The following is a 23,258-nucleotide window of genomic DNA, read 5'->3' on the forward strand; positions in this document are numbered from 1 at the left end:
GAAGCACGCTGTTGAGAGATGGTTGGGCAGGGGCTTGACAAAGGTGCCGGCTGGTGCCCTTAGGCTGTGCTGAAGGAGAATATCTCTCTCCCGAAGGACTTTTGGCTACCATGGTGGGAGAAGAGATCCTGTCTGCCTCTACTGCAGATGAACGCACTATCTGGCTGCTTGTCTGTCCGACGAGAGCTCAGGGGTATGGCTCTGGAAGGTGGATGTCGAAGGTGCGAATTTGGTCTCTGTAGTCTTGGAAAAGACTGCTAAAGGCAGTCCCGTGATTGGGTAATCTGTAGGTGAAGAAGGGAAGAGTTCGTTTGACCTTCTCAAAATATGATCTGCAATGCCGTGGGTCGTTGAGTGGGTTTGTGTGGAAGGGCTCCAGTGTCTGGTCCAAAGTTGCAGAGGAAGCGAAAGCAATTTGTTGAGGTTCGGGTTTGTCATATCGTGGGGAGTAAGTCACAGGAAGCAGACCATCGCAGAGCATAGATGTCTGAAGAACCATGCCACAAAGACAGGCAACTCAAAGCAGAGACCAGAACATTTGGGAGTGTATGGAATTATCATAGCTCATCTCGTTGTGCATTTCAAATCAAACTTTGATTCAATTCTTTGACTTGAATTGTGATATCGAAAGTCTACGAAGGCTGCAGTACGCATTGCTTGGCTTTAGTGGCCAGTCCAGTCATTTTTGGATGTCGAAATCAAGGCTGGAATTCCTGAAGGTATTTCAGTTCTAAAGAGGAGCGCTTGTCTCTGACACCATCGTCAAGCCAGGTTTCCCATTTGCGTCCCACGTATTTGATTGCAACTGTGAGGGATGTGACACATCGCATCGGTTGAAGCGCATCATTACTGGTTATACATTGGTAGCTTTCTATCCCATGTCATAATCCTATGAGGGGTCCTAAATATTCTAACTGAACAATTGTCAGTGCGTGGGTTGGACGGAATAAGAGGTCTTCCACACGTGGTCCGAAGGCAATACATAGTAGGTATGGGGTTGAAATACATCCGATTCTGACCCTCCGCAGCTAAAAGGGCCCTCCACAGTCCTTGTATAAATGTTCTCGTAGTTCTTAGTCCCTAATCGGCCCCCTGTCCCGTGGCTCCGCAGGGACCACCTGACAGCAACATCATTCTTATAAATTGTCGTACTATAAGCGAGATTCTATCGTGTTATAAACCTTGATCAGGCTCTAGTCAGCTCTTTGAGAAGCGACCAGATTCAGGTTTCATCTTTGAGAACGCCAGACAATTTGCGCGATGGCGTCCTTTGCACTGTTGATGTATCTCATCGCGGGAATACACGGTGCGGCTTGGCGCATACCGAAATGAGCAGCATCCCCGCTCTCCAGCAGTTTCCTGCTCAAATCACCTCAATCGCGGCACCATGGTGCCTGATGCAACCGTTATTCCCCACTCAAAAGGCGGTGCCCATGGTCCGAAGGGACTTAAGCGCCCTGATGCAACGCTGCTTGCGCAAGGTGCGGATGTTTTCGGCAGCATCGCAGCGTTACTGCTGGCATCATTTCCGGGAAATCCAAGCGGGTTTGATGGATTAGGACGTTCTGCAAAAGAGGGGTTGCTCTCTGGGAGAAAGGCCACTTGCACCAAGTATATTTAATCGCCGGTCTGTCCATGAACGAAATACTGCTCACTAGCCAGTTGCAATCCGCTTCGCATCGTGACAACCTCGACGGAAAGCACTTGCAATGAGGTTCAGTGCAGCCACCCCCTGGCTTCTGGCTGCCAGTCTTGGCCTAGCAAGGGCATCTCAAGATAAGAATGCCATCGCACCACATATGACGAAAGGAAAATATGTCGCCGGCGCCTACATCGTAGAGATATCCGACGGCGAAGTAAGTGAACGAGGATGCTTGCACAGAAACCGTATGCTGACCGGACCTATAGAGTACAGACGAGTTCATCTCAAGACTCGGGGCCCAAGAAGGTGTAGCCAGTGTTGAGGAGCGCATCCGCTTCGACTCCACAGTCTTCAAGGGCACGTCTTTCAACCTTGGAATTGTTCCGAAAAAAGACGAAGAAGAGGTCGTACGCCAGGTTGAAGCTTTGCCCGAAGTCAAAAATATCTGGCCTGTCGAAGTCATCTCATCGCCCCAACTGAATCTATCTTGGACGGCCCAAGGCAAACCCTTGGTGGAAGTTCAGCGGAGACAGGTTGGCAAAGACGGTTATTCGCCTCACATCATGACCCAGGTCGATCGACTTCACGCTGAGGGAATCACTGGAAAGGGGCTTCGGATAGGTATCGTTGATACTGGCATCGACTACACACATCCAGCCCTCGGGGGTTGCTTCGGGCCCGGATGCCTCGTCGAGTTCGGCGCAGATGTCGTCGGTGACAGCTACGATGGAAGTCAGCCACCAAACCCAGACGGAGACCCTTTTGAAGATTGTAACGGCCACGGAACGCATGTTGCTGGGATAATTGCCGCGCTGGACAACCCGCTTGGCTTCAGAGGCGCCGCGCCTGGTGTCAAAATTGGCATGTTCCGCGCCTTTAGCTGCTCTGACACTACGACAATGGACGCTCTCATGGCTGCCACCAGTAAGGCGTATGAAGGTGGAAGTGACATTATCACTGGGTCAGTCGGACTGGCAAGTGGCTGGAGCCAAAACCCATTCGCATTGCTGGTGTCGCGTATTGTTGAAGCCGGTGTTCCCTGCACCTTTTCAGCTGGTAACGAAGTTGGGGGCACGGAAGGCCTCTTCGGCATCAGTGCCCCCTCAACTGGCGATGGAGTCATATCGGTTTCGTCGTTCCAAAATACCCATGACCCATCCTATGACGCGACTAGCGGACAAGGTAGCGAGATTTTGAATAGGGATACGGGTGGTGCCGTCAGTACTTTCACAAGCTGGGGACCAACGTTTGATTTGAAGAATAAACCGGATGTTGGCGCACCGGGCGGAAATATTCTTTCGACTTTGCCACTAGCTCAGGGTGGCTATGGAGTTTCTTCAGGAACGTCCATGTCCTGCCCTCTTCTTGCCGCCATTGTTGCTCTGGTTGTTGAGGTTAGTGTCTCTCTCCCCTTAAGCGACGACCTAATACTAATAAATCTAAGAGCCGGAACACAAGCGATCCTCGGGAAATTCAAGGAATTCTCTCAATGTCCGCCAAACCCGGTAGATCATACGACATGTCGACAGGCTGGCCAGTTCTAAGTCCTGGTCTTGGCCCCGTTCCACAGCAAGGTGCAGGCTTGGTACAGGCATACGACGCAGTCCACTCGACCGTCTTCCTGAGTGTCACACAGTTATCTTTTAATGACACTGAGAACTTCCTTTCTGAACAAACCTTTACGATTCGAAATGAAGGCAACCTCTCAGTGACTTACGCCATCGGGCACAGGCCCGCGCTCACTGCGGACACCCTCTGGTCAGGCACGGTATACAAGCATTCATCACCACCTCTGACGAGCGCCTACGCAGAGCTTTCGTTTTCCCCCTCAGAAATAATTGTTCAGCCTGGTAAGGAAGTCAAAGTCTTGGTTTCCGCAACACCACCAAAGGACGTCGACATCTCTGCGCTACCCATTTACTCCGGATGGATCACTCTCAATGATACTTCAAGCAAAGATCTCAGCTCACAGCTTGTACTTCCGTATATAGGAGCCGTAGGATCGATGCGAAATACTACAGTAATGGCATCGTCTCGCATGTGGACTACGCGATCGGACGACTGGGGCAGCTCACCGCTTCCAGCCGGAGCGACTGCACAGCTTTCTGCCCCACCTAATCATAAAAACTGGACCAGAAATACGCTTGACGTCTCAGATCTCATCCTACCGCCAGGTGCACTTCCAAGTCAGTTCATCTGGCTCGTAATGGGGAGTGCCGAAGTCCGCCTTGAACTGCAGCTCCTGGCACCATCATGCTTGACCACTGCTCCACAGCAGAAGCAGAACGGGCTTGGCGACTTGACAGTGGGCAACATAGAAGGCTATCCTAGAACGTACAACCGAAATATTGGCTGGGCATCTTCATGGAACGGCAGAATGGCGGATGGTTCCTGGGCACCTCCCGGTCGATACCGCTTCGTTGTAAGCGCGCTGCGGACCTTTGGCAACAGAAGCGACATCAGAGACTGGGATCGCTTTATTTCCACCGACTTCAGGGTACGGTATGTTTGAGACAATGATGCTGTAAGACTGTCGTTATGCACCCACTCTCCGGTTCAAGCACACACGGGGTGAGTTGTAAATCAAACAACTTGGCCTCATTGAACAATGATAAATGATTATACATAGCGAAAGTCATATCCCCATCCTTCAGCTCCTATGATTCCAATTACTCATGATCATCCGGATGGAACACCAATGCCCGCACCTCGATGCTCTCCCGCAGCGGCGCATCCTCCGGAGCCGATGGGTCCACAAATGCCGTGTGGGGCACACGGCGCGCCCGGCCGTCCGTCTTGCTATCGAAGCACTTGATGAGAAGCACCTCGTCTGGGGTCAATCCGCTCTTGTAAAACCACTTATGGCTGCTGTTGTGCTTGACAGCATACGTCTCACCACGGCGGTTGGGGTAGATGAGCTCCGTCACGACGAGGTCCGAATCCGGGACTGAATCGGCTTCGGCCACGGCAAGCGGGTCCCGATGGACAGTCTTGATGGGCCGCCAGACGTTGATGATCTGCACGCGACCGCTAAGGAGCTCCTCTGCTTGTTCGGGCAGATGGTGCGGAACCCGCGTGAGCGCTGCCGCATACGACTGGTCAATGTGGACGCGCTGGACGGGCCCTCGGAGCGTTCGACCTTTCGGCTCTGCGTCAGGGGCCTGACGGCGGATGGTGTGGTCGAAGATAAAGATCTTTGAGGCACCAGTGCTGTGATGTGTAAGAGTTTTCCATGGTCAAAAGCCCTCGGCAACTTACACATCCTTGAGGAGCTGCTCTGTTTCGAGATAGTATGAAGTCTTAATCTGGCCATCATCGAGGAAGTCGCGCTCTTGCGCTGTATGTCGATGAATCTGGAACCCGTTGGAATCGAGCGAGAACTCAGCCTCCCGGCCTGAAATGTCTTTAACGGTGACTTTGTGAGACTCGAACGGTCGGTCGTAAGTCTCAGGGCGATCAACGTAGGTAGGGTGAGGAGGTGAGCCGTCCTCATTGGGTTTGAAGTAGTTGAGGGATGTCTCAACGTCATGACGGGACTGTTTGGGTGCGTTCGAAGTCTCGACTTGGACGGGGTTATCGATACTCTGGAGAGAACCGAAGGTCCCTGTGGGGATCTGGTGAACGACGGCGGCGGCCATGATGAAAGGAATCTGGAATACGCAAAGGCTGATAGCTATAAAATTAAGAGATCAACGACACGTCGGTCATGTGGTTTCTGGCAATGGTCTTGTGAGTCCTGCGACGCTATCTTTGGGCGTGGACTTCGCCCTTTTTATGCAATGGTCACCTCAACAGACACCCCGCGAGCACGCCATTCACTCCTCAACTCGGTTGATCAAGGGATTGATAAGCAACCCAATGAGATGCGATCTGGGCACGCTGGCAAGGCGCGAGTGACGTAGACAACGCGAGAAGATGCTCGATTATGAATAAAACATTGAAAAGGATTACTGGATGACGGTTATGTATGTAAATTCACACATGGTGTATAAGCTACGCGCGTTGCACGATGATTGAGATCCATCAGAAGCATCGACCACCACGGCGAAGACTTCACTAGCAGGCTTTCAAAAGAGCACAACTGACATGCACCCAGTTCTATGAATAGAAAGAGTCTACCCTCTATGATACTTTCAGTGACAACGTTGCCGCTCACAACGGTTCATGAATCAGCTTAGTGATGCTAGTCCCATCTTTGAGCACATCAACCTTCTCTTCCAATCTGTATCCCCCAAGCCTCGGGATGAGTCGCGTCCAAACATACCAGTACACTGTCGCAGCAGTGATACTACATTCGTTAGCAGGGTTTGGGTCATGTAAAGCAAGGGCAACTTACATGCTCACACCAACGATAGCATATGTGGCGTAGAAAAGTTCGCCCTCGTGCCGATTTGGCGGCGGGAAGAACGGTGCAGCGAGCAGGCTGAGACTCAAACAGATCTTCAGCACCACAGCAGGCAGCCAGACTTTGAACGGCCTCTTCAGATCTGGACGCTTGAACCGCAGCCACACGAGGCCGAATGCCACTGCCAGGGAGAAGAACTGGCCAGGATAGCCTTCTACTTCTAGGATGAAAGAGTATACCTCACGCGATGGCGGTAGTGTTATGACGAGGAGGGAGGGCACGAAGTGTACCGCCAACCCTCCTATCGGCGAGTTGAAGGGGCGTGTTGTTGAGAGAATCTCAGAAAAGGGAAGGAAGCCCTGCCTGGCAATCTCCTGTTTGAGCCGGGCCTGAGCAAAGGCCACGACCAGTACGTTTCCCACAGCGGACAGGGCAACGGTCAAGGGTAAGATGATGCGCCCCACGCCGGGTCCGAAGACCCTCTCGAAGAAGAGCGCTGCAATCAATTCGCCGCTCTCCTTGATCTCGTCGATGGGGACAACGATGAAGTAGGCCACGTTAATGAGCAGGTACAAGCCGCAAGCCGTAATGAGCGCAGTGAAGGTAACAGACCGCAAGGTCCGCACGGGATCCTTGACCTCGTTCAGCACGTTGTTGGCATTGTCCAGCCCAGCGAACGAGTAGAAGACCTTGAACAGCGACGTCGCGATGATTCCCCAGTTCCAGTTTGAGTGTTCCCAAAGTGTGTCCCATGCCAGGCTGGACCCTTGCGCTGGTAGTCGCTGTTCCGGACGCAGAAGCACGACGTACAGGCCAGACAGGATCATAAAGATAATGATGCCAACTTTGACCCAGCCTAGGAAATTTTGCAAGCGGACGCCTGTCTTGGGGAATACGGCATGGACTCCGGTGACGGCTGCGAGCAATGCCACAGCCAGCCCCTTGCGGAGAATATCGCCCGCCTGCTCCTGGCCCAGTGCGAACAGGACATACTGGCTGAAGACAATGCAGTTGCTGGCCGTGAAGCCGAGCAGGACGGCATAGACGGCCACCAGTGTCGAGGCGAGGAAGCGCGGCCGCCTGTATGTGAACTCGAGGTATACCTTGTCGCCGCCCGACCTCGGCAGCATGGAGCCGAATTCCAACGAAACGGCCAAGCCGCAAGCGGCCACGGCAGCACCCACGACCCACAGCAGCAGAGCTAGCCCCGGGCTGCCGACGGCGCGAACTATGGAGCCCGGCGTTGCGAAGATACCACTGCCGATGACTCGGGAGATGACAAGGATATAAGCACTCTGCCAGGAGAGCGTGCGGCCTAGGGAGGAAGCTTCGGGGAGCACATCGTCTTCGATACGACGCGATATTTTGTTGAAGTTATTGGAGTACAGCGTCGTGCTTGAGCTGCTAGAGGTGGCCGGTGAGAGGAGCGGCTGGGCTTCGGCGTCGGTGATCGTCATGATGATTGGGCGTTTCTGGTAGTCGTCTAGCTTTGCTAACATGCCCGACTTCGCGCCGGCACTTGAAATCGTGGAAGCGTCGTTTGTAGGCTGTGTATATCTGTCATGTCTCGGGCAACTACAGTTTGTTGGTCTTGGAAGTGTTCGCAACAAACGGACGCCCGCGTCATGGTTGTGGGAGGCATCGCAAGATAGAAATCATGGGGCGCGATGACTGCTTGATAAGCGCAGCTGACATCTGAGACTCCATGGTGATGGCGTTTGATGGCACCATGGCGATCCGAGCACGTGTTTGGAGGTGGGTGTCGCGAAGGAATGTTTTGGTGGTACAATGAAGCTCGCACGCCATCGCGATGCTGATGACGAAATGCGTGTGCGGCTCTCCTACAACCCTGATGCCTAGGATGCTATCCGCAGGTGTTAGTCATCAGACCCAAACACGATCATCACAACGTCATGGGAGTAGGCAGGCACGGACGACATGCACGTATCGAAACGGCAACTCATGTTGAATGGCAAATTGATCAGTTTCTTGATCTATAGATATGACGACTGAGAGCCTTCACTCGTGCACGCCAGACTTTCGATCACTCCTGCACGCCAGACTTTCGATCGCTCCTTGCAAAGTTATGATTCTTCCTCTGGACAGCCGATGAAGTAACAAAATGGTCGGTCAGTGATTTACAGAGTGTAAATGAAGTCGGGCCTCTTGTCGCCGCTAATCCATCTTTGTTCCTCCGTGAGCGTTGCCCACTTGGCATCCATCTTGCCAGCCCGGCGGTTGCGGTTTGATATTCTGAGGGCAATGTGCATGAACACAGATCCGCCCAACAGGAAGAGAACCTGGTAACCCAGAACGACGCCGTGACCAGTCCAGAAGCGAGGATTCTCGCGGTCAAGATAAATATTCGAGGAGACAACACCATTGAGATTTCCCCAGCCGACGACCATGCCAAGGACAAAAGCGCGCTTGAGTGAACCTTCGGTATTGTTGATAACCCACGACAGTGTGTTGGAGATGGTGGGGTAGATGCCTGCGGCGCCGAGGAAGGTGCCGGCGTACTGGACCTGCGGGTCTGACGATGCCATGAGCAGAACAAAGCCGATGATGCCGATAGTGACGGTCACCATGTTGCAGTATCCACGCCAGCGCGTGCGGTCAGCAAGGAAGCCAACGGCCACAGTGCAGCAGGCAGCAACGGCGTAAGGAGGCACAGACAGGAGCTGAGCGCGAGTGCCGGTGTGACCCATACCGCGGAGAATGGTGGGCAGGAAGAGCGAGAAGGCGTACAGAGGCGTCAGGCAGCCCATGTAGATGACCATCCAGCCGTATGTCTTCCAGTCGCCCAGGGCAGCGTAGATGTGGCGCTTGTCAAAGTCTTCGGCCGTGCGACCCTGGCGGTCCATGATGATGCGGCGCTGAACGCGGATGCGCTCGTCAGGAGTGAGGAAGCTGGCCGTCTCGGGCCAGTCGAAAACCATCCACCAGCAGAAGACACCAACAAAGACAGTGGCAATACCCTCAATGATAAAGATCCAGGCCCAGCCGGGCATGCCAGCGATGCCATCCATCTGGGCAATGCCGGCTGCGAGAAGACCGCCAAAGGAGCCGGCCAGCGCGGCAGCGGAGAAGAAGAGTGACGAACGGACACCGATCTCCGAGCCCTTGTACCAGCAAGAGAGGTAGTAGTTCACGCCAGGGAACAGACCGGCCTCGGCAACACCGAGGAAGAAACGAGCGGCCAGCAGGCCCTGGAAGTTCTTGACGAGACCCATGAGGGTCATGATGACACCCCAGCTGAGGATGATGCCGGTGAAGAAGATTCGGGGTGTAAGGCGCTTCAGGAGGGCGTTGGTCAGGGGTTCAGCGAGGGCGTAGCTGATGAAGAAGATCGTCAGGGACAGTTGATAGTCACCCTTCTCCATGCCGAGATCGGGTTCCATTCCGGCGAGACGCGCATTGCCAATGTTGGTACGGTCGAGGAACGAGAGAAGGTAGCTGGTGAATGGGTCAGCGGGGTGCACTCGCAGGAGCGAAAGAAAGAGAGCACACGGTCTTGCGCATGAATCATTTGCTTGTTGGGGAAAACTCACAGCAGAGACAGCCAAGGGATCAGCCATCGGTCAACTTTCCACATGAGCTTCTTGTCCTTTGATTGCGTGTTAGCGAGACCGTCCTGTAATCCTGTAACGTAAAGAACCAGCTGTTCTGTCCTCAACTTACAATTGCGCGGCGCTCCTCCTCCGACTTGCCCGCGTCGGGATCAGGAAGGTTCGCGAGCAGCTGGGCTCGTTCATACTCGATACCGCCCTTTCCATTGTCGCCCGATGAAGTCTCGACACGGTCGATCTCCGCCTGGGGCTTCTCATCGATGGCTGACATGCTGTCACGATGCCGCAGGGCCGTTGACGAGACAGGAGTGCACAGATGTGAGTGTCAGTGATGTGGAGGAAAGAAGGGTTAGAGGAAGAAGGGGAGAAAGAGGCGGAAAGGGCGAAGTGATGAGGATGAGGAAGGAGCTCGATCGAGAAGGGGGGCCAACAAACGAGGGGGGATGCCGTCACTCTTGTAATGGGGTCGCGATCCGTAGGTCAGATTGATTTCGCGCTATGGTCCTCCTCCCCCTTTGGAGAAACGATCATCGGTTTGAGGGGGAAGCTCGTGGTCATAGGAGGGGCACGACCGGTGGGGGGGGGGGGGGGGGGGGGGATGTAGAAGGGGGCCACTACTGGGTCGTTGCGGGATGTCTTTGTGCGCGGTAATGGGGACGGGGACGGACGGGGACGACAGGGTGCCGATGTCGCGGCCGGCCAGGACTGCTTCAACGAGAAGCTGTTTGCGTCCGAGAGCTGGGGTCTGGATTGGACACGAAAACTTCTGACAACGTGGAGCGGGATGCGGGTGAGATTTTTGATCTGAGCCTCGACCGAAGTGAGGGAGGGGTGCACATGGGTTGGCGCATGGGGCACGATGCACCAGCAACAAAAGAAACCTACGAAGGTCCCAAGTTGGCCGGGAAGAGCAGGGGTGCGCAGGTCTACAGTAGCTCGCCGGAAGGTAAGGCTATGGAGACTGGGCGGAGGAACGGACGCCAGGGTATCATGGTGAGGTTGCAGGCGCTGTGGTATCCACAACCTTGATATGTCGACAATGACTCGGAAGCGACGACAGACGAGAGTAAGATGCAAGCTGCAAATCTCGTTGATGCGGGGAAAGAACCGGAGCCCTTGCGCTTTGCGACTGCCCATTCGCGGGGTGCTGCCCGGAGGGGACTTTCTACTAGAGGTCTGCCTGGGTCTGGGTCTGGGTCTGGGTCGCGCCTGCCTCGTCCACTTGCATGTCCCGTCATCGCCGTGGCATGGAATCAGAGGCCTGCTTGTACATGTACCTAAGGTAGGTATGTGGGCAGATAGGTACCTTACCTGGGGATCTTCCATTGATCTCATCCATGGAGGAATACGGGACGAACGGGCTGAAGAAGCTTCGACGGACACGCGCGACCACCGACAGGCTCCCAAGCTAGTCGACAGGCAAGAAAGGAAACGTGGGCTCCGACGCAAGTGCGATGCGCATCCCTCCGCCCGAATGGTTCGATAGCTTTTCATGGTGCCAATACGATGTGCAGCCAGCCGTCTCGAGGTGGAGAGGAGCGCCCCGGCTGACGGTTAGGATATTGGATACTTTCATCTCGCGCCAAAAGCCACTCACCCATTCACCCCCCACCCCCCTCTCGTTGTCTGCGACGCAACGTACTGCAACACCTAGCCATTCAAAGGCTGAAGGCTGAAGGATCAGAGTTGGGGTTGGGGTAAAAGATGCGCACTCGATGCTGCTGCCCGTCTTATTTTTTTCATTTTTTTTTTCAACATTTTGAAAGGGGTGGGGGGGCGGTTGCCACTTTGGAGACGCTTCGCACAATCACCATGAGCAACCGTTTTCCTCGACAGCCTGCCTGCTTGTCTTTTTGCGTCCTTGCGTAAGGTGTTGCTTCCTGTTATCGATGGGTAGGTACATGTACAGACGTAGCGTACACGTACGTGGGGGGCTAACGAGAGGCGCAAAAAAAGCCATGCCAAGGAGCCGGGATGCGTGGGATGCATGGATCTCCAAAGGGAGCTCGAGGCTACAGAAGCCCATTAAAGTGGTGGGTCGATGGATCTGCCCCCCCCTCGAATGCCTCCTAGACCAATGCTAAGCAGGGACTCTAATCAGGTTCCGACGCTACTGGCCTTGCCTGCCCGGTGCCCCCGAAACATGCTCTGGTGGCTGGCAGCGGGGACTGGGGGCGGGGGTTGAGGTCATCACCTACACAGCAGCACTCCGCAGCGGGTGGCCCCCCCTCTGCCAACCTCTAGCGCCGGGGTTGTGGCCCCGCGGCACTTGGGGCCCTGATCAATGAGAGGACCTGTATTGCCCTTTGACATGGGTCAGCGGAGAGAAGACCGACATTCGAGGGAAAGCGAGAGCGGGGGAGCGGCCCTTTTGATGGGGAAACTTCGGGCGCAGCACCTATCACCACGGAAAGGTCGCCAATATTCGTTGTGCACCCTTCGAGACGAGGCCGCACCTTGGCTTGGCAGCATTGTGAAGGAGGGCGAGCTGGAGTCGTGCTCGTCCACTCCCAAGACCTTCGTCTGTCGCAAGGCTGCCGCCAATCGTGCAAGGAGGGTCGGGATGACTCGGTGGTTCGACTAGCTCAGTCATCTGCGAAGGTACGCATCCGTTGCATCCGTCGACAGGGCCACGAGGTTGCGCAGATGGCTGCCCCCCCTTCCAGAGTGAATGGGCAGTGCTCCGAATTCTTCCCAAAGACGTGTCGTCGGGCGGAGGCGCGTCCACTCTGGTTGGCGAGTGTTTTTGGTCCTTGCTTCTCGGCCATTCATGGGCAATGTTGAGGTGGTGCAACGAACTAATGTTGAGGCCACAATCCAAGGGGCCCCTCAAACCACCCACCACGAACACGATCCCATGCGATTCGTCGCTGGTTTGGTGGCTGGCATGGCTCACATGGCTGGAGCTTGTTTTGGTGCAGGTTGTGTATGTTCTCGATGAAATTGGCGATCGGACCATCTGTAGTGCCAATGCTGCAGAGTATAACGCCTCACCACAGTGGTGGTGCAGCGCAACGCGCTATGTTGTGGGTAGGCCGGGCTTGTCGGCAGTGTGTAACCAACAGCAGAGCCGTGAGAAATCGTGGCGCGGGTCTTTCAGGGACAGTAGAAATCGTGTTGATGGACTGGAGGCCAAGGCAAATATCGGGCCTGTGACTGGGGGGGAACACTGAGCCTATACTCTTGGCCTTTAAGCTTATCCCCGTGAGCGACTGGGCCACTCGTGCTTTAGAGTTGGACGGTTCGTGGGAGCACCCGAGAAGGCGTCTGGATTGTCGCTTCCGAGCCTCGCGCTTGCTTGCTTGCTTGCCTGCTCGCTTGCCCGTTTGTCCGTTTGCCCGCTTGTCCGCTTGCAGTTTGCCTACGTGCCTTGCGTGCCTATTTGTCTCGCGTCGTGCGTGTGGCCGACGGGCGTTTGGCGTCTGGCGAGCGCTTCTGGGCCGTGCGACTGTCCAGATGGTTGGGAAACACTGGTCGTCGAACTGAACCTCACAATCTGCCCCCATGTTGCCGTGTCCCACATTCCACATGCTACAACGTATGACCCATGATGCTGTAGTGGGCAGGCTCCACCATGCCAGGTCGGTGAGCGTTTATCATCACGAGAGCTCGACTCGTGTAGTGCGTCGCATGCGCACGACCCTGATGGATTGGCGAAAGACGGGGGGAGATGGGTTGGCATTTTCTTCTCTTTTGGTTCCCCGCCCCTGCAATCCAGTTCCTCGATGGCTCCTCCGTATCCTGGCTTAATTGGTCCACCACTTATTGTTACGCCGCCAAGTCTCCGATCAAGATGACGAATGTGGCCCCTCGCGGGCAACACTCCGCCATATTGTGCGAGCTGTCGTGCCACTGTTCAACTAAATTCTTGCTGTGTGACAACCGGGATCTCCGGAGGGCTGAACTCGTAATGGACAATCGAATCTACCTTCATGTCAGGCGATCAACCGCGCGTAGGCGTCCCAGCAATGGTATGATGTCTTACATACTGGCAGGGGTTGCCACCTTGCGGGGCCTCTCAAGAGATGCGCAAAACGGATGCACCAAAGTCGCCTCGCCCTCCTGATCCGATTGAAGCAAATCTGGCTGCAGTTGCCTCTCATGCGACGCTACACAAACCCGGTACCTGGCCACCCCTCCAGGACTCTGGAGCCTGAGCTTCGTTCTTGTGCATTTTTGACTCCTGGCTTGGTGTTCGTAACCAAATTGCACCAGGGAAATCCGACTGTGAGTTTGAAAAAGTCACCTAGGGCTCGGCCAATGCGACTGAATCGTCGCGCAGAAGCACCCAAGTACCGCATCATGATGAAACAAGAAAAATCCCATGATGCAAGCGTTTGTATCAACGCCAAATGAAAAAACATCATCCGACGGCAAATTACGGTTCCTGTCGATCCCACAATTTACAAGTGCCGGCCCCTGGTGTCTTTTCTTACGACCCAGACCCAGACCGAGCCCGGAGGCTTAACATGCGTTGCAAAAGGGAGGGGCCTAAAATGGCGCTCAGCCTCATCTTGGCATCTCGCTTCTGGAACACAGCAGTCTGTCGTTCTCTCCACGCTTCCCCAGGTCCAGCGCCGCCTTCTCCACAACCCCAACCCGAACGTTCCCGGGGAGGGGGCTTGTTACGCCCGCTCATCTCTCCTGCTCGAAAACGTCGTTGGGTGGGTTTAGTTTAGTTGCCGCCTCAAGCCGTGCGCTGCATATACAATCGGCAACCAACGCGCCAAACGGACGCGCTGGCGCTCCGTATGCCACCAAACTTCCACGCTGCGCCCCCAACATGTCCATGATCATCATGTGTGGCGTTCAAGGCGTGCTAGAAAATTTGCTCCCCTGCTTGCTTTGAGGCCAAGATGCCGATTGATACGACACACACATATGTTTCAACCAGCCATGGTCTCTTGGCGGCGCGTATCCCCGCTACGAGGCTCCGGGGAATCGCGAGCTGAGTTGCGCAACTGCCAACAACAATGCTTGGCCGTCTTCCTAGCACAAACTATCAAGCTCGGATGCATTTTCTATCCATCGGCTTAATGCTCGGAGCTCCGAGCATCTCGGAGACGGGCCCATCAACTTCAACGATCCAGCAGCGAGTGTCTTCCCCTGGGTAGGAAGGTATGATGTATGCTGCCTCGTAGTTCTCTTTGGCAGCACTCCCTAGGACGATCTTCTCCCGCTGCTTCCGAAAAAGAAGAGCTGATGTTCTGCTGATATTGTCACGACCACCATCGATGAGACTGCCACTTCTGAGGGAGACACAGTCCTATTTCCTGGGCGGCGTGCCACTTGAACTTCATTCCGCAACTCCTGACGTTTTCAGACTTTTTCAACGCTGCATCAACGTGCTCGAGATCGCCCTCAAATTCATACTGCATTTTCTGCTGTTCCTTGTATATTGTATCGAACCCCTTGTGTTCCCTTCTACATCTGGTTCAGTCTGCTGTCCTCGCCGAGAGATGCATTTTTGACTGGTGATCGTCCCAGGGTGCAACCCAATGTTATTGAGGCAATGACTACCTAAGGTTCTCTATCTGCTACACGAAGCAGTTTCTAGATCATGCCAGTAAAATGCAGCTGGAGTGGCCCACCTGTCGACTGGACAAGGTGATTTGGGGTTTCCCAACCAACGTGTTACCCTTGGTCAAGGCTGCCAGTTACGAGCATGCGACAGGCTTATGTCGATGAGTTCGAGCCCGAAGCCAAGTGAAGTATATACTCGTCACGGTTTCGCTAGCAGACAGAGGCTGATATGACTAAAGGCAGCACAATACGACGTAGCTGGCACGATACTCTATTTATATCCTCCAAACTTATTACCAGAGCATTTGCCGAACTCGGTACCTTAAAAGATACCAACGCAGTACAGCACGGTTGACGCTGCGCTAAAGGCATCATGCAGCCCTGATGGCTGTCTGCTGCACTCGGTTAACAGGAGTTGGGTCGTCATGGTATCTCGAGTAAAACTTGGGGCAACGCTTGCAACGTCATATATTATGGTTGCTGTATTGTTGTCAACAGCCTCTAGAAGGACATGGAATGTTTGATGAGCCGAGGCGCTCGGTTCTTGTGGCAGGTTGTATTCAACTTTGTGCCACGCTCTAAGAGGTCTTTATGGTCAACGTGTATGTCGAGAGCCGAAGAGTTGAAGGACTTCTGTGTACATCACTTACTGGCTGTATGTCGCGGGGAGGTGAAAAAGCCGGCCTGTGGTGCGTTATCTTTGATTGCATCAATGACTTGTCCGCGCACGCTGATAGTTATAGCACATGTAGCGACTGGGCGCCACACTGCTTGGCCGATGGTGGGTTTTGGCGATTTCTGGTTGGATGTTCCTGGGCCGAACGCGAGTTCAACACTGTAGAAGGACAATTGCATCGAACTTGACAAACAGACTAGGTTTTCACCATCAATGAAAATGAGAGTCCCAGTTGCATAGTCTGCTCGAACAGGATAGAGTTAAGCATCGGCAATGTGTTCTGGGGTCGCGACGAAGCCCAGTGGAAGCTCTTACCGCGTCCTTCGGGAATCTCCTGTTGTTTCTGTTCGCTGTATCCCAGCTTACCCATAGCTCCGTCTTCACTAGCCCTGGCACAATAGTGTTGACGCAGATTTTCTTATTGGACAGATCGGCGGCAGCCAGCCCTTTGGTCAAGGATAGTAGTCCACCATTGAGGGCACCTCCAACCGTGGCACCTTTCCCGGGCTGTATTCCGGCGAGACCCGAGGTCAGAGTGAGCGAGCCTCCAGGTTTGATGATTCCATGCTTTGCAACAGCCACTTGATTTTAGCGTACTAAGTATGCTCAAAGCTCAAGAAACGCATCTTTTCCTATGACAATACTACCCCAGAACTTTACACCAAACAGATTCTTCACGTCATTCAGGTCAACTTCTGGCTAGACTGCCGCGGATGATCTTGTCAACGCTCGAAAAGACGATATGGTCAAGAGGCGCGAGCGATTAGAGGAGTTGCGTGAAGCTAGCCTCGTCACGGGAATCTCCTACTCTGCCTGTTACGTTTGGGTTATTCGAGCGCTGGACGGCACTCGGCACTTTTTCCGTTGCTGAGGAGATGACAAACACACAAGCACCGGTATCAAGCAAGATTTCAGAGGCACCAAAGCCGATCCGATCCTACGGGAGCCAGACAGTGCATGAGAATTGTTGAAAGAGCACGACCTCCCCGGAAGAACCGCCAATGACAGCAACTTCTTGCCCGGGAAGCTTGTGGGCAAACCGTCCCATTTTGATGTGTTATGGTTTCGAAAGCAAGAAACGGAAGAACAGCGTCCGAATTCTGTTTGTATCAGTTGCGATGTAGACGACGCCATGCGAGGCATACGTGATGTCTGATTGTCAATCATGACGTGTGGTAATGACGCGTCAATAACTGGAGGAAGGGAGATGGCGTGCTCCCCAACCCAGTGCGGGGTGATCGTCAACTTCCACGGAGATTTCCATGATTGCATTTGGTTTTGGCACAAAGTTGCGACCTGAAAAGAAACAACATGAAACAGGTACCACCACATATATACAGGCTTGTCAAAGGTTGCGTGCTCGAGGTTGTCAGCGCGCCCTGGGTACGACTGTTCAAGACTTCGACGCGTTCGCACTGAAAGTCTCGCCACCGTCGTCGAGGTATTTCTGCTCGTCCGCCGTCATTTTCCGGCCAAGCGGGCCGTTGCGATGGGGATAGCGTCCAAAGCGAACAATGATATCACGATGCTTGTTCTCAAAGTCGAGATTCGAAGCCAGAACCTTTTCAGTTGCCTCTTTGTCCGTCGCCAGGACCTGACGGCAACGCTCCTCAGCGGCGTTATTGACTGGTGAAGACGTCATGAGCGTCTTGAAGTCGCGGCCCATGCGCTCGTACTCAGCAACGGCTTGGTCGTGCAACGCGATATCTTCTGAATGCATCAGAGGTAGGTAGAACCACATGCGGCGAGACAGGTGGTATCGAATGTCACGAGAAAATGGAATACCAAGATCGATGGCCTTGCGTGCAACGGCTTGGGCAAGTGGGTCAAAAATCAAGAAGACGAGACTTGCTGAAGACCCTCGGTAACAGTTGCGGGGGAATTGGTCCAGCAAAAGGACTAACGCGAGCCAGTCCCCAGGGTCGGATGGGCTGGCGTCGGAAATGATCGCTTCTGGGGTCGCGTTCGATGACTTGATGGCCTCAAGCGCTGGCTTGAAACGTTCGCTGGACGAGTAAGCGAGTGTCCAGTTGCGGCGTGGCCGGAATAACCTACCTGCAGAGATCATCAAGCTCTTCGCCTCCCATGAACCAACGCTTCATCTCATTGAAGCCTGGCAGGATGGCGGCATCCTCACTTTCCAAATGAGAAAACCAAAAGTCGCGTACCTCGCCCAGCAGTTGTGGGGAAATGGGTTTCTCAAGGGACGAGGGCTGACCTTGCTGCCCCAAGTGCCCAGCTTGTGTAGACATGGGATACTGATGGCTCCGGCTCAGTTGCGGAACAGGAGCTGTCAGTTTAGATAGGCGTGCTTGTTGGAGCGGCACTGGGCCGCCAGACGACGTAGCTGGAATCTGTGCCCGTAGATTCAACGCCCGTCTGTGACAAGACCTTCTGATAGCGATTCCCTGGAAAAGTTTTCGCATTCGCATCGAGAGAGAGTTCATTGGTTGCCGATAGTGTGGTGTCACCCGATAGCTGATGAGGTGGGACGCAATCCAGAATATGACAGGTTTGGCGCTCAAGAGTCCGGCAGTACCCGTAGAATCGCGGGGTGTCCGAAGATTGCGGCTGATGTGGCTCCGCAGAGTCATGTGATGTTTGGTCACGTGTTCCACGCCATGCTGCACACGACTTGGATTGGTCCCCCTCGACACATCAGACCTGGTGCATTGTCAGCTCGGCGCAATCTGTGCGCCTTGGAAGGACACAGGCACAGACATAGCGCCTCTGAAGACCCCCCATCCCAGGCTGCCAGGCTCTCCAGTTTCGCCCGAGTAAAGCATTTCTCTTCTCTAGTTGCCAAGTGCTTGGCTTGCAATGAGAAATTGTGGCGACCATAAAATATGCCCAGGGCACAACATTCTGTTTGCCCACGTTAAAGAGACATGGCGGGGGGTGGCAGACAAGGCATTCTCGTACCCGACTACTTGTTTGCGGCGCTCCACGTTCCAGCAGTCAGTAACTAGTTGAGCTACCAAGCCGTCTCGGAACAAGTCTCGACCGCCGAAGTCCCGCTGGCGCCCGGCCGCTACGATACTGTCGCTGCTCGACCCCGACTCGAACCGACGCGAACAGCGCGCTGCGTCGTGCTATGTGGTCCCGTGTCGTACCGTCAAAGTTCTTGCTCCACTGTTTGCGATAAGCCCACCTCCCTTGCCTTGTCAGCTCGTCCGTTGGTGGTCACCTGGCCCAAACCAGACTCTCAATCCGAGTCGGCCAATCTGCAAACGCATCCACTCCCCACCTTGCACTCACTGGACTGTGGCGGAGCCAATTTCTGGTTGCAATCCACTTCTTGGCTATCGTTCCAGAACGTCGTCTAGCTCCAGCAAGGAAGCTCGTGGAGGTGCGATGTGCCTGCGTGCGCCCGAGGGTTTGTCTGGGGCAAAAGTATGCATAGTTCTCGGGACTTTACCACAACAACGCCACCAGCCGTTTGACTCGCCGTTCGACGCTTGCGAACTCAATCCATATCTCGACGACGTAACAGTAGGCGTTTTCTTACCCGGGATTCCCCACGAAAGGCAGACCAGCTGAAAGAAGAAGAAATAATTATTCGGCCTGCATCAAGGTGCTACTTCAAGCCACAGGCAGACCAGGCAGGGCGAAGAGGCAGGCCAAGAAGGGTCGTGTGGGCGAAGCTTTTCGGTCAAGCTTTCCACTCATCTTGGCCATCGACCTTGGCCATCTCTGCCCTGCTTGGCTCTCTTGGCCCTCTTGGCCACTCGGCTATTCGTCTCGACCAGGGTGTCTGTCTCTCGGCTTTTACAGGACGGGGCGTCCAGCCCCTCACCTCATTGAGCGCGATGGCTGACGGGAGGACCGGGTCTTGCACGAGACGGCGGCCGCCACGACCACACCCTGTTCGGCCTCAGCCCAATCATGTGTACTGTGAATGATGGCAGCACCGATGTCCCCCCCACTTCATGCGATTCGAGCACGCAGGTTTTTGTTTACCCACCCTTGCCAGTTTGATCTGCCCAACAACAGAAAGAGCTAGCATCCAGGGCATCTCCCCTCATCCTATGGCGAGGGCGAAATGCGTCCGGTTGACTTCGGCTTGTCAGGTCGGGCCCCACCTCGTCTTGTCAATTTATCCCTCTGTTCCTCCACCTCGTGATAAGGAGTGGCAGGCTATTGCCTGCCAAGCTTCCTTCTGGAAGCCTGGCAGCCGGCTTCTTCTCTGCGGGCGTTCGTGCCAGTTGGTCAGTGTCTGACCTGGCGGCGAGCACCAACACAGATCGAGCTCCATCCAGTGAAGATCTCAGGGCAGTGCAGTACATGTACCTAGGTAGGTACTGGGCTCCCAACCGCGAAAGAGCAGCGACGCAGATCTTTTCGCCCAGGATCCCCATCATCGAGCGCGCCCTTGACGCCGCGAGGACGCCGCTGGCCGCTACCCCAAATCTCGTTACCAAATCGTTACTGAACACTGCACCAGCGAGGTCATCATCGTCGCACCACCTTCCCCATTACGCAACACCGACCCCAGCTTGTCAACCGTGCTTCCTACCACGCGGGGAAGGTGCCAAAAGTCTCTTTCCTGTGCCACTGACGCTGCTCCCATCCGCCCTTGTCTTGCATTAGCCTTATCTGGTGGGTCGTCAACTTGGGGCGGTTGCGCACACCCCTTTGATGTCTTACTCGACGTTATCGTGCCCGGACCTGGGTCCCTTCTCGGTCTGCCCCTCGTGCTCGCGAGACATCCATCATTTAAAGTCGGGCCCTCCCACTCGTCGCCTGTCTGTCTGACCTGGCCTGTCGTCCCAGCTATTTTCTTAGCCCGATCCTTCCTTGCTTTATTCGGCTGCACTTCACTCCACTGCTGTCAAGACCTCCTGTCCAGAGCGTGCAAGCATGGACCCTCACGTCACACGCGCGACGTCGCGCGAGTACGGCCAGTACGATGTCGAGAAGACAGACGAACCTGCTCTGGTCGGCCAGTACTCCGGACCCAAGGAGGACCTCCACATCCGCGGCCTCGAGACCAACCCCGAGACGCAGCTCCACAAGGGACTCAAGGCTCGTCACATTACTATGATCGCCATCGGTGGTGCCATCGGTACTGGTCTCATTATCGGCACCGGTAAGGCTCTGGCCCAGGCCGGTCCCGGCTCTATCTTCATCTCGTACACCATTGTTGGTTTCGTCGTATACCTCGTCATGGCCGCCCTTGGCGAGATGGCCACCTGGCTCCCTCTGTCCGCTGGCTTCAGCGGCTACGCTTCTCGGTACTGCGACCCTGCTCTCGGCTTTGCGCTCGGCTGGACGTATTGGTTCAAATACATCATCGTTACGCCCAACCAACTGACTGCCGTCGCCCTCGTTATTCAGTACTGGGTTCCGCGTGAAGACATCAACCCGGGTGTGTTCATCGCCATCTTCCTTGTCGCCATCATTTGTATCAACTACTTCGGCATCAAGTTCTTTGGAGAATTTGAGTTCTGGCTGTCTTCCTTCAAGGTCATCACCATTGTCGGCATCATTCTTTTCTCGTTGATCCTCGCCCTTGGTGGTGGCCCAGACAAAGACCGCAAGGGTTTCCGGTACTGGAAAGAACCTGGGTAGGTGTTCAATTGTGCGCCTTTGATTTGAACGATCACAGCTAATCCTCGCTAAGAGCCTTCAAGCCCTACATCAAGGACGGCGATGCCGGCAAGTTCCTCGGCCTGTGGTCGACCATGGTCACGGCTACCTTCGCCTACCTCGGTACCGAGCTTGTTGGTGTCACCGTTGCTGAGGCTCAGAACCCCCGCAAGACGATCCCCCGTGCCAGTAAGCGTTTGAAACCTTCTGCCTCCTACACATGCACATACTGATCTGAATCCAGTCCGTCTGACATTCTACCGTATCCTCTTCTTCTACTGCCTTTCAGTTCTCCTCGTTGGCATGAATGTTCCCTACGACTCGCCGAGGCTTGCCTTTGCCAACAAGGCAGCCACGGGTGCCGCCGCTTCGCCTTTTGTTGTCGCGGCCGAGGTTGCCGGTGTCAAGGTTGTCCCCCACATTATCAATGCATGCATTTGCGTCTTCGTCTTCTCCGCCTCCAACTCGGATCTGTACATCGCCTCCCGTACGCTTTACGGCCTTGCTTCCGACGGATCAGCTCCCGCCATCTTCAAGAAGACTGACAAGCGTGGAGTTCCCATCTACGCTCTGGGTTTCTCCTCCCTGTTCGCGCTTCTGGCGTTCCTCAACGTTGCCGATGACTCGAAGCTCGTTTTCGGTTACTTCGTCAACCTCACCACCATCTTTGGTATCCTATCCTGGATCTCATTGCTCGTCACGCATATCTGGTTCAGCCGCGCTCGCAAGGCCCAGAACCTCACGGACGATGTCATGCCCTACAGGGCACCTTTCGGCATCTGGGGCTCTTATGGTGCGCTGTTCATGTGCATCCTTATCGCCTTGACCAAGAACTTTGACGTCTTCGTCGGGGGTGGCTTCGGCAAGGAGAAGTACAAGACCTTCATCACTGCTTACCTGGGTATTCCCCTGTACCTTATCATGATTGCCGGTCACAAGATCGTCACCAAGAGCAAGGGAGTCAAGCCCCACGAGGCGGATTTCTTCACTGGCAAGGACATTGTGGACCGCGAGGAGGAGGAGTTCCTCGCTCAGAAGGCTGCGCGCCGCGAGCTCGAGGGTAATAAGCGCGGTGGCAGCTGGTTCTACAAGACCTTCATCGCCTGGATTCTCTAAATGTACAGGCGAAAGATCCCTCGACCTAAATAGTGGGCGTGTTGGATACCCCTGTTTTGTATATGAGTTTCTTGTTGGATAGTTGTGACGGCTTCCGACTTAAGGAATTATGGTACGATATAATGAACCTTGTTGAATGACCTTCATTACTTAATGTTCACCATTGATGTTGCTTGGTGTCACAAAGCGAAAAGGTATAAAAAGCGTGTTGGACTGTGGCACACTTTCACACATCGGTCTGACGTGAAAGGCTTGCCATACCAACGAAACATACATGCGTAGAATGGATCAGAGTCTGTCGCGTCGCGCTGGTTGGCGAATACGTGTGCAGATCAGCCTGTTCTGTAAGGCCCATCAGGCTGCCTTATGTGGCACAATGAATGTCTCGAGACTATACGCAACGCTGCCCATGAACACAACCTTTGAACAGTTTGTCTAATATATAAAATTGTCAATTCGAGTATGAGTGAGCAGCATCTAAGCTGAAGTGAGAAGCTGTCCACTGGGATTTGTTGTTTATGTCATGACACGAAAGGCGACTGGCCTCCTGAACTTTGTCCCAGTCACGTCGTCTATCAAGATTCTTCCGAGGACACGTGAAGTCCCAATCGACCATATCAATGGCGTTTTCGAATGCATGGTCTCTGAAACCCCTCTAGCCTTCCCTGATATACTTGCCACTGCTGTGGCATTTGGGAACATATTCTGCAGCCTCTATGCATTCCACCACATACGACCATACCTACTGGAGAACTCGGGATCCCGTCCGCTCTCCCAGCGATAAACCAATAAGGGCCG

General features: G+C 54.4%; 4 protein-coding genes across 4 annotated transcripts; 2 read left to right on the forward strand and 2 right to left on the reverse strand.

Annotated features, from left to right (window-relative positions):
- Nucleotides 1-1,799: 1,799 nt before the first annotated feature.
- On the forward strand, nt 1,800-2,702 carry D7B24_006476 (uncharacterized protein; the record flags this gene model as incomplete). Its single annotated transcript, XM_028640606.1, has 3 exons — nt 1,800-1,856; nt 1,909-2,603; nt 2,672-2,702. The coding sequence occupies 3 exons, from the start codon at nt 1,800-1,802 to the stop codon at nt 2,700-2,702; spliced, it is 783 nt and encodes a 260-aa protein (XP_028495242.1).
- A 1,609-nt stretch (nt 2,703-4,311) lies between these two features.
- D7B24_006477 (uncharacterized protein) lies at nt 4,312-9,827 on the reverse strand (the record flags this gene model as incomplete). The annotated part of the gene is made up of 8 exons (XM_028640607.1): nt 4,312-4,852; nt 4,901-5,308; nt 5,907-5,930; nt 5,979-7,544; nt 7,681-7,851; nt 8,130-9,443; nt 9,539-9,594; nt 9,669-9,827. 8 exons carry the CDS (start codon nt 9,825-9,827, stop codon nt 4,312-4,314), a joined length of 4,239 nt encoding a protein of 1,412 aa, XP_028495243.1.
- A 7,321-nt stretch (nt 9,828-17,148) lies between these two features.
- D7B24_006478 (uncharacterized protein) lies at nt 17,149-18,007 on the reverse strand (the record flags this gene model as incomplete). Its single annotated transcript, XM_028640608.1, has 2 exons — nt 17,149-17,761; nt 17,811-18,007. The coding sequence occupies 2 exons, from the start codon at nt 18,005-18,007 to the stop codon at nt 17,149-17,151; spliced, it is 810 nt and encodes a 269-aa protein (XP_028495244.1).
- A 2,608-nt stretch (nt 18,008-20,615) lies between these two features.
- Nucleotides 20,616-22,460, forward strand: D7B24_006479 (uncharacterized protein; the record flags this gene model as incomplete). The annotated part of the gene is made up of 3 exons (XM_028640609.1): nt 20,616-21,322; nt 21,379-21,533; nt 21,589-22,460. 3 exons carry the CDS (start codon nt 20,616-20,618, stop codon nt 22,458-22,460), a joined length of 1,734 nt encoding a protein of 577 aa, XP_028495245.1.
- Between the last annotated feature and the right edge of the window lie 798 nt (nt 22,461-23,258).

The sequence above is a fragment of the Verticillium nonalfalfae genome, assembly GCF_003724135.2.
Source record: "Verticillium nonalfalfae strain VnAa140/NRRL 66861 chromosome Unknown scaffold_46, whole genome shotgun sequence".
In the NCBI taxonomy this organism is placed as follows: Eukaryota; Fungi; Ascomycota; class Sordariomycetes; order Glomerellales; family Plectosphaerellaceae; genus Verticillium; species Verticillium nonalfalfae.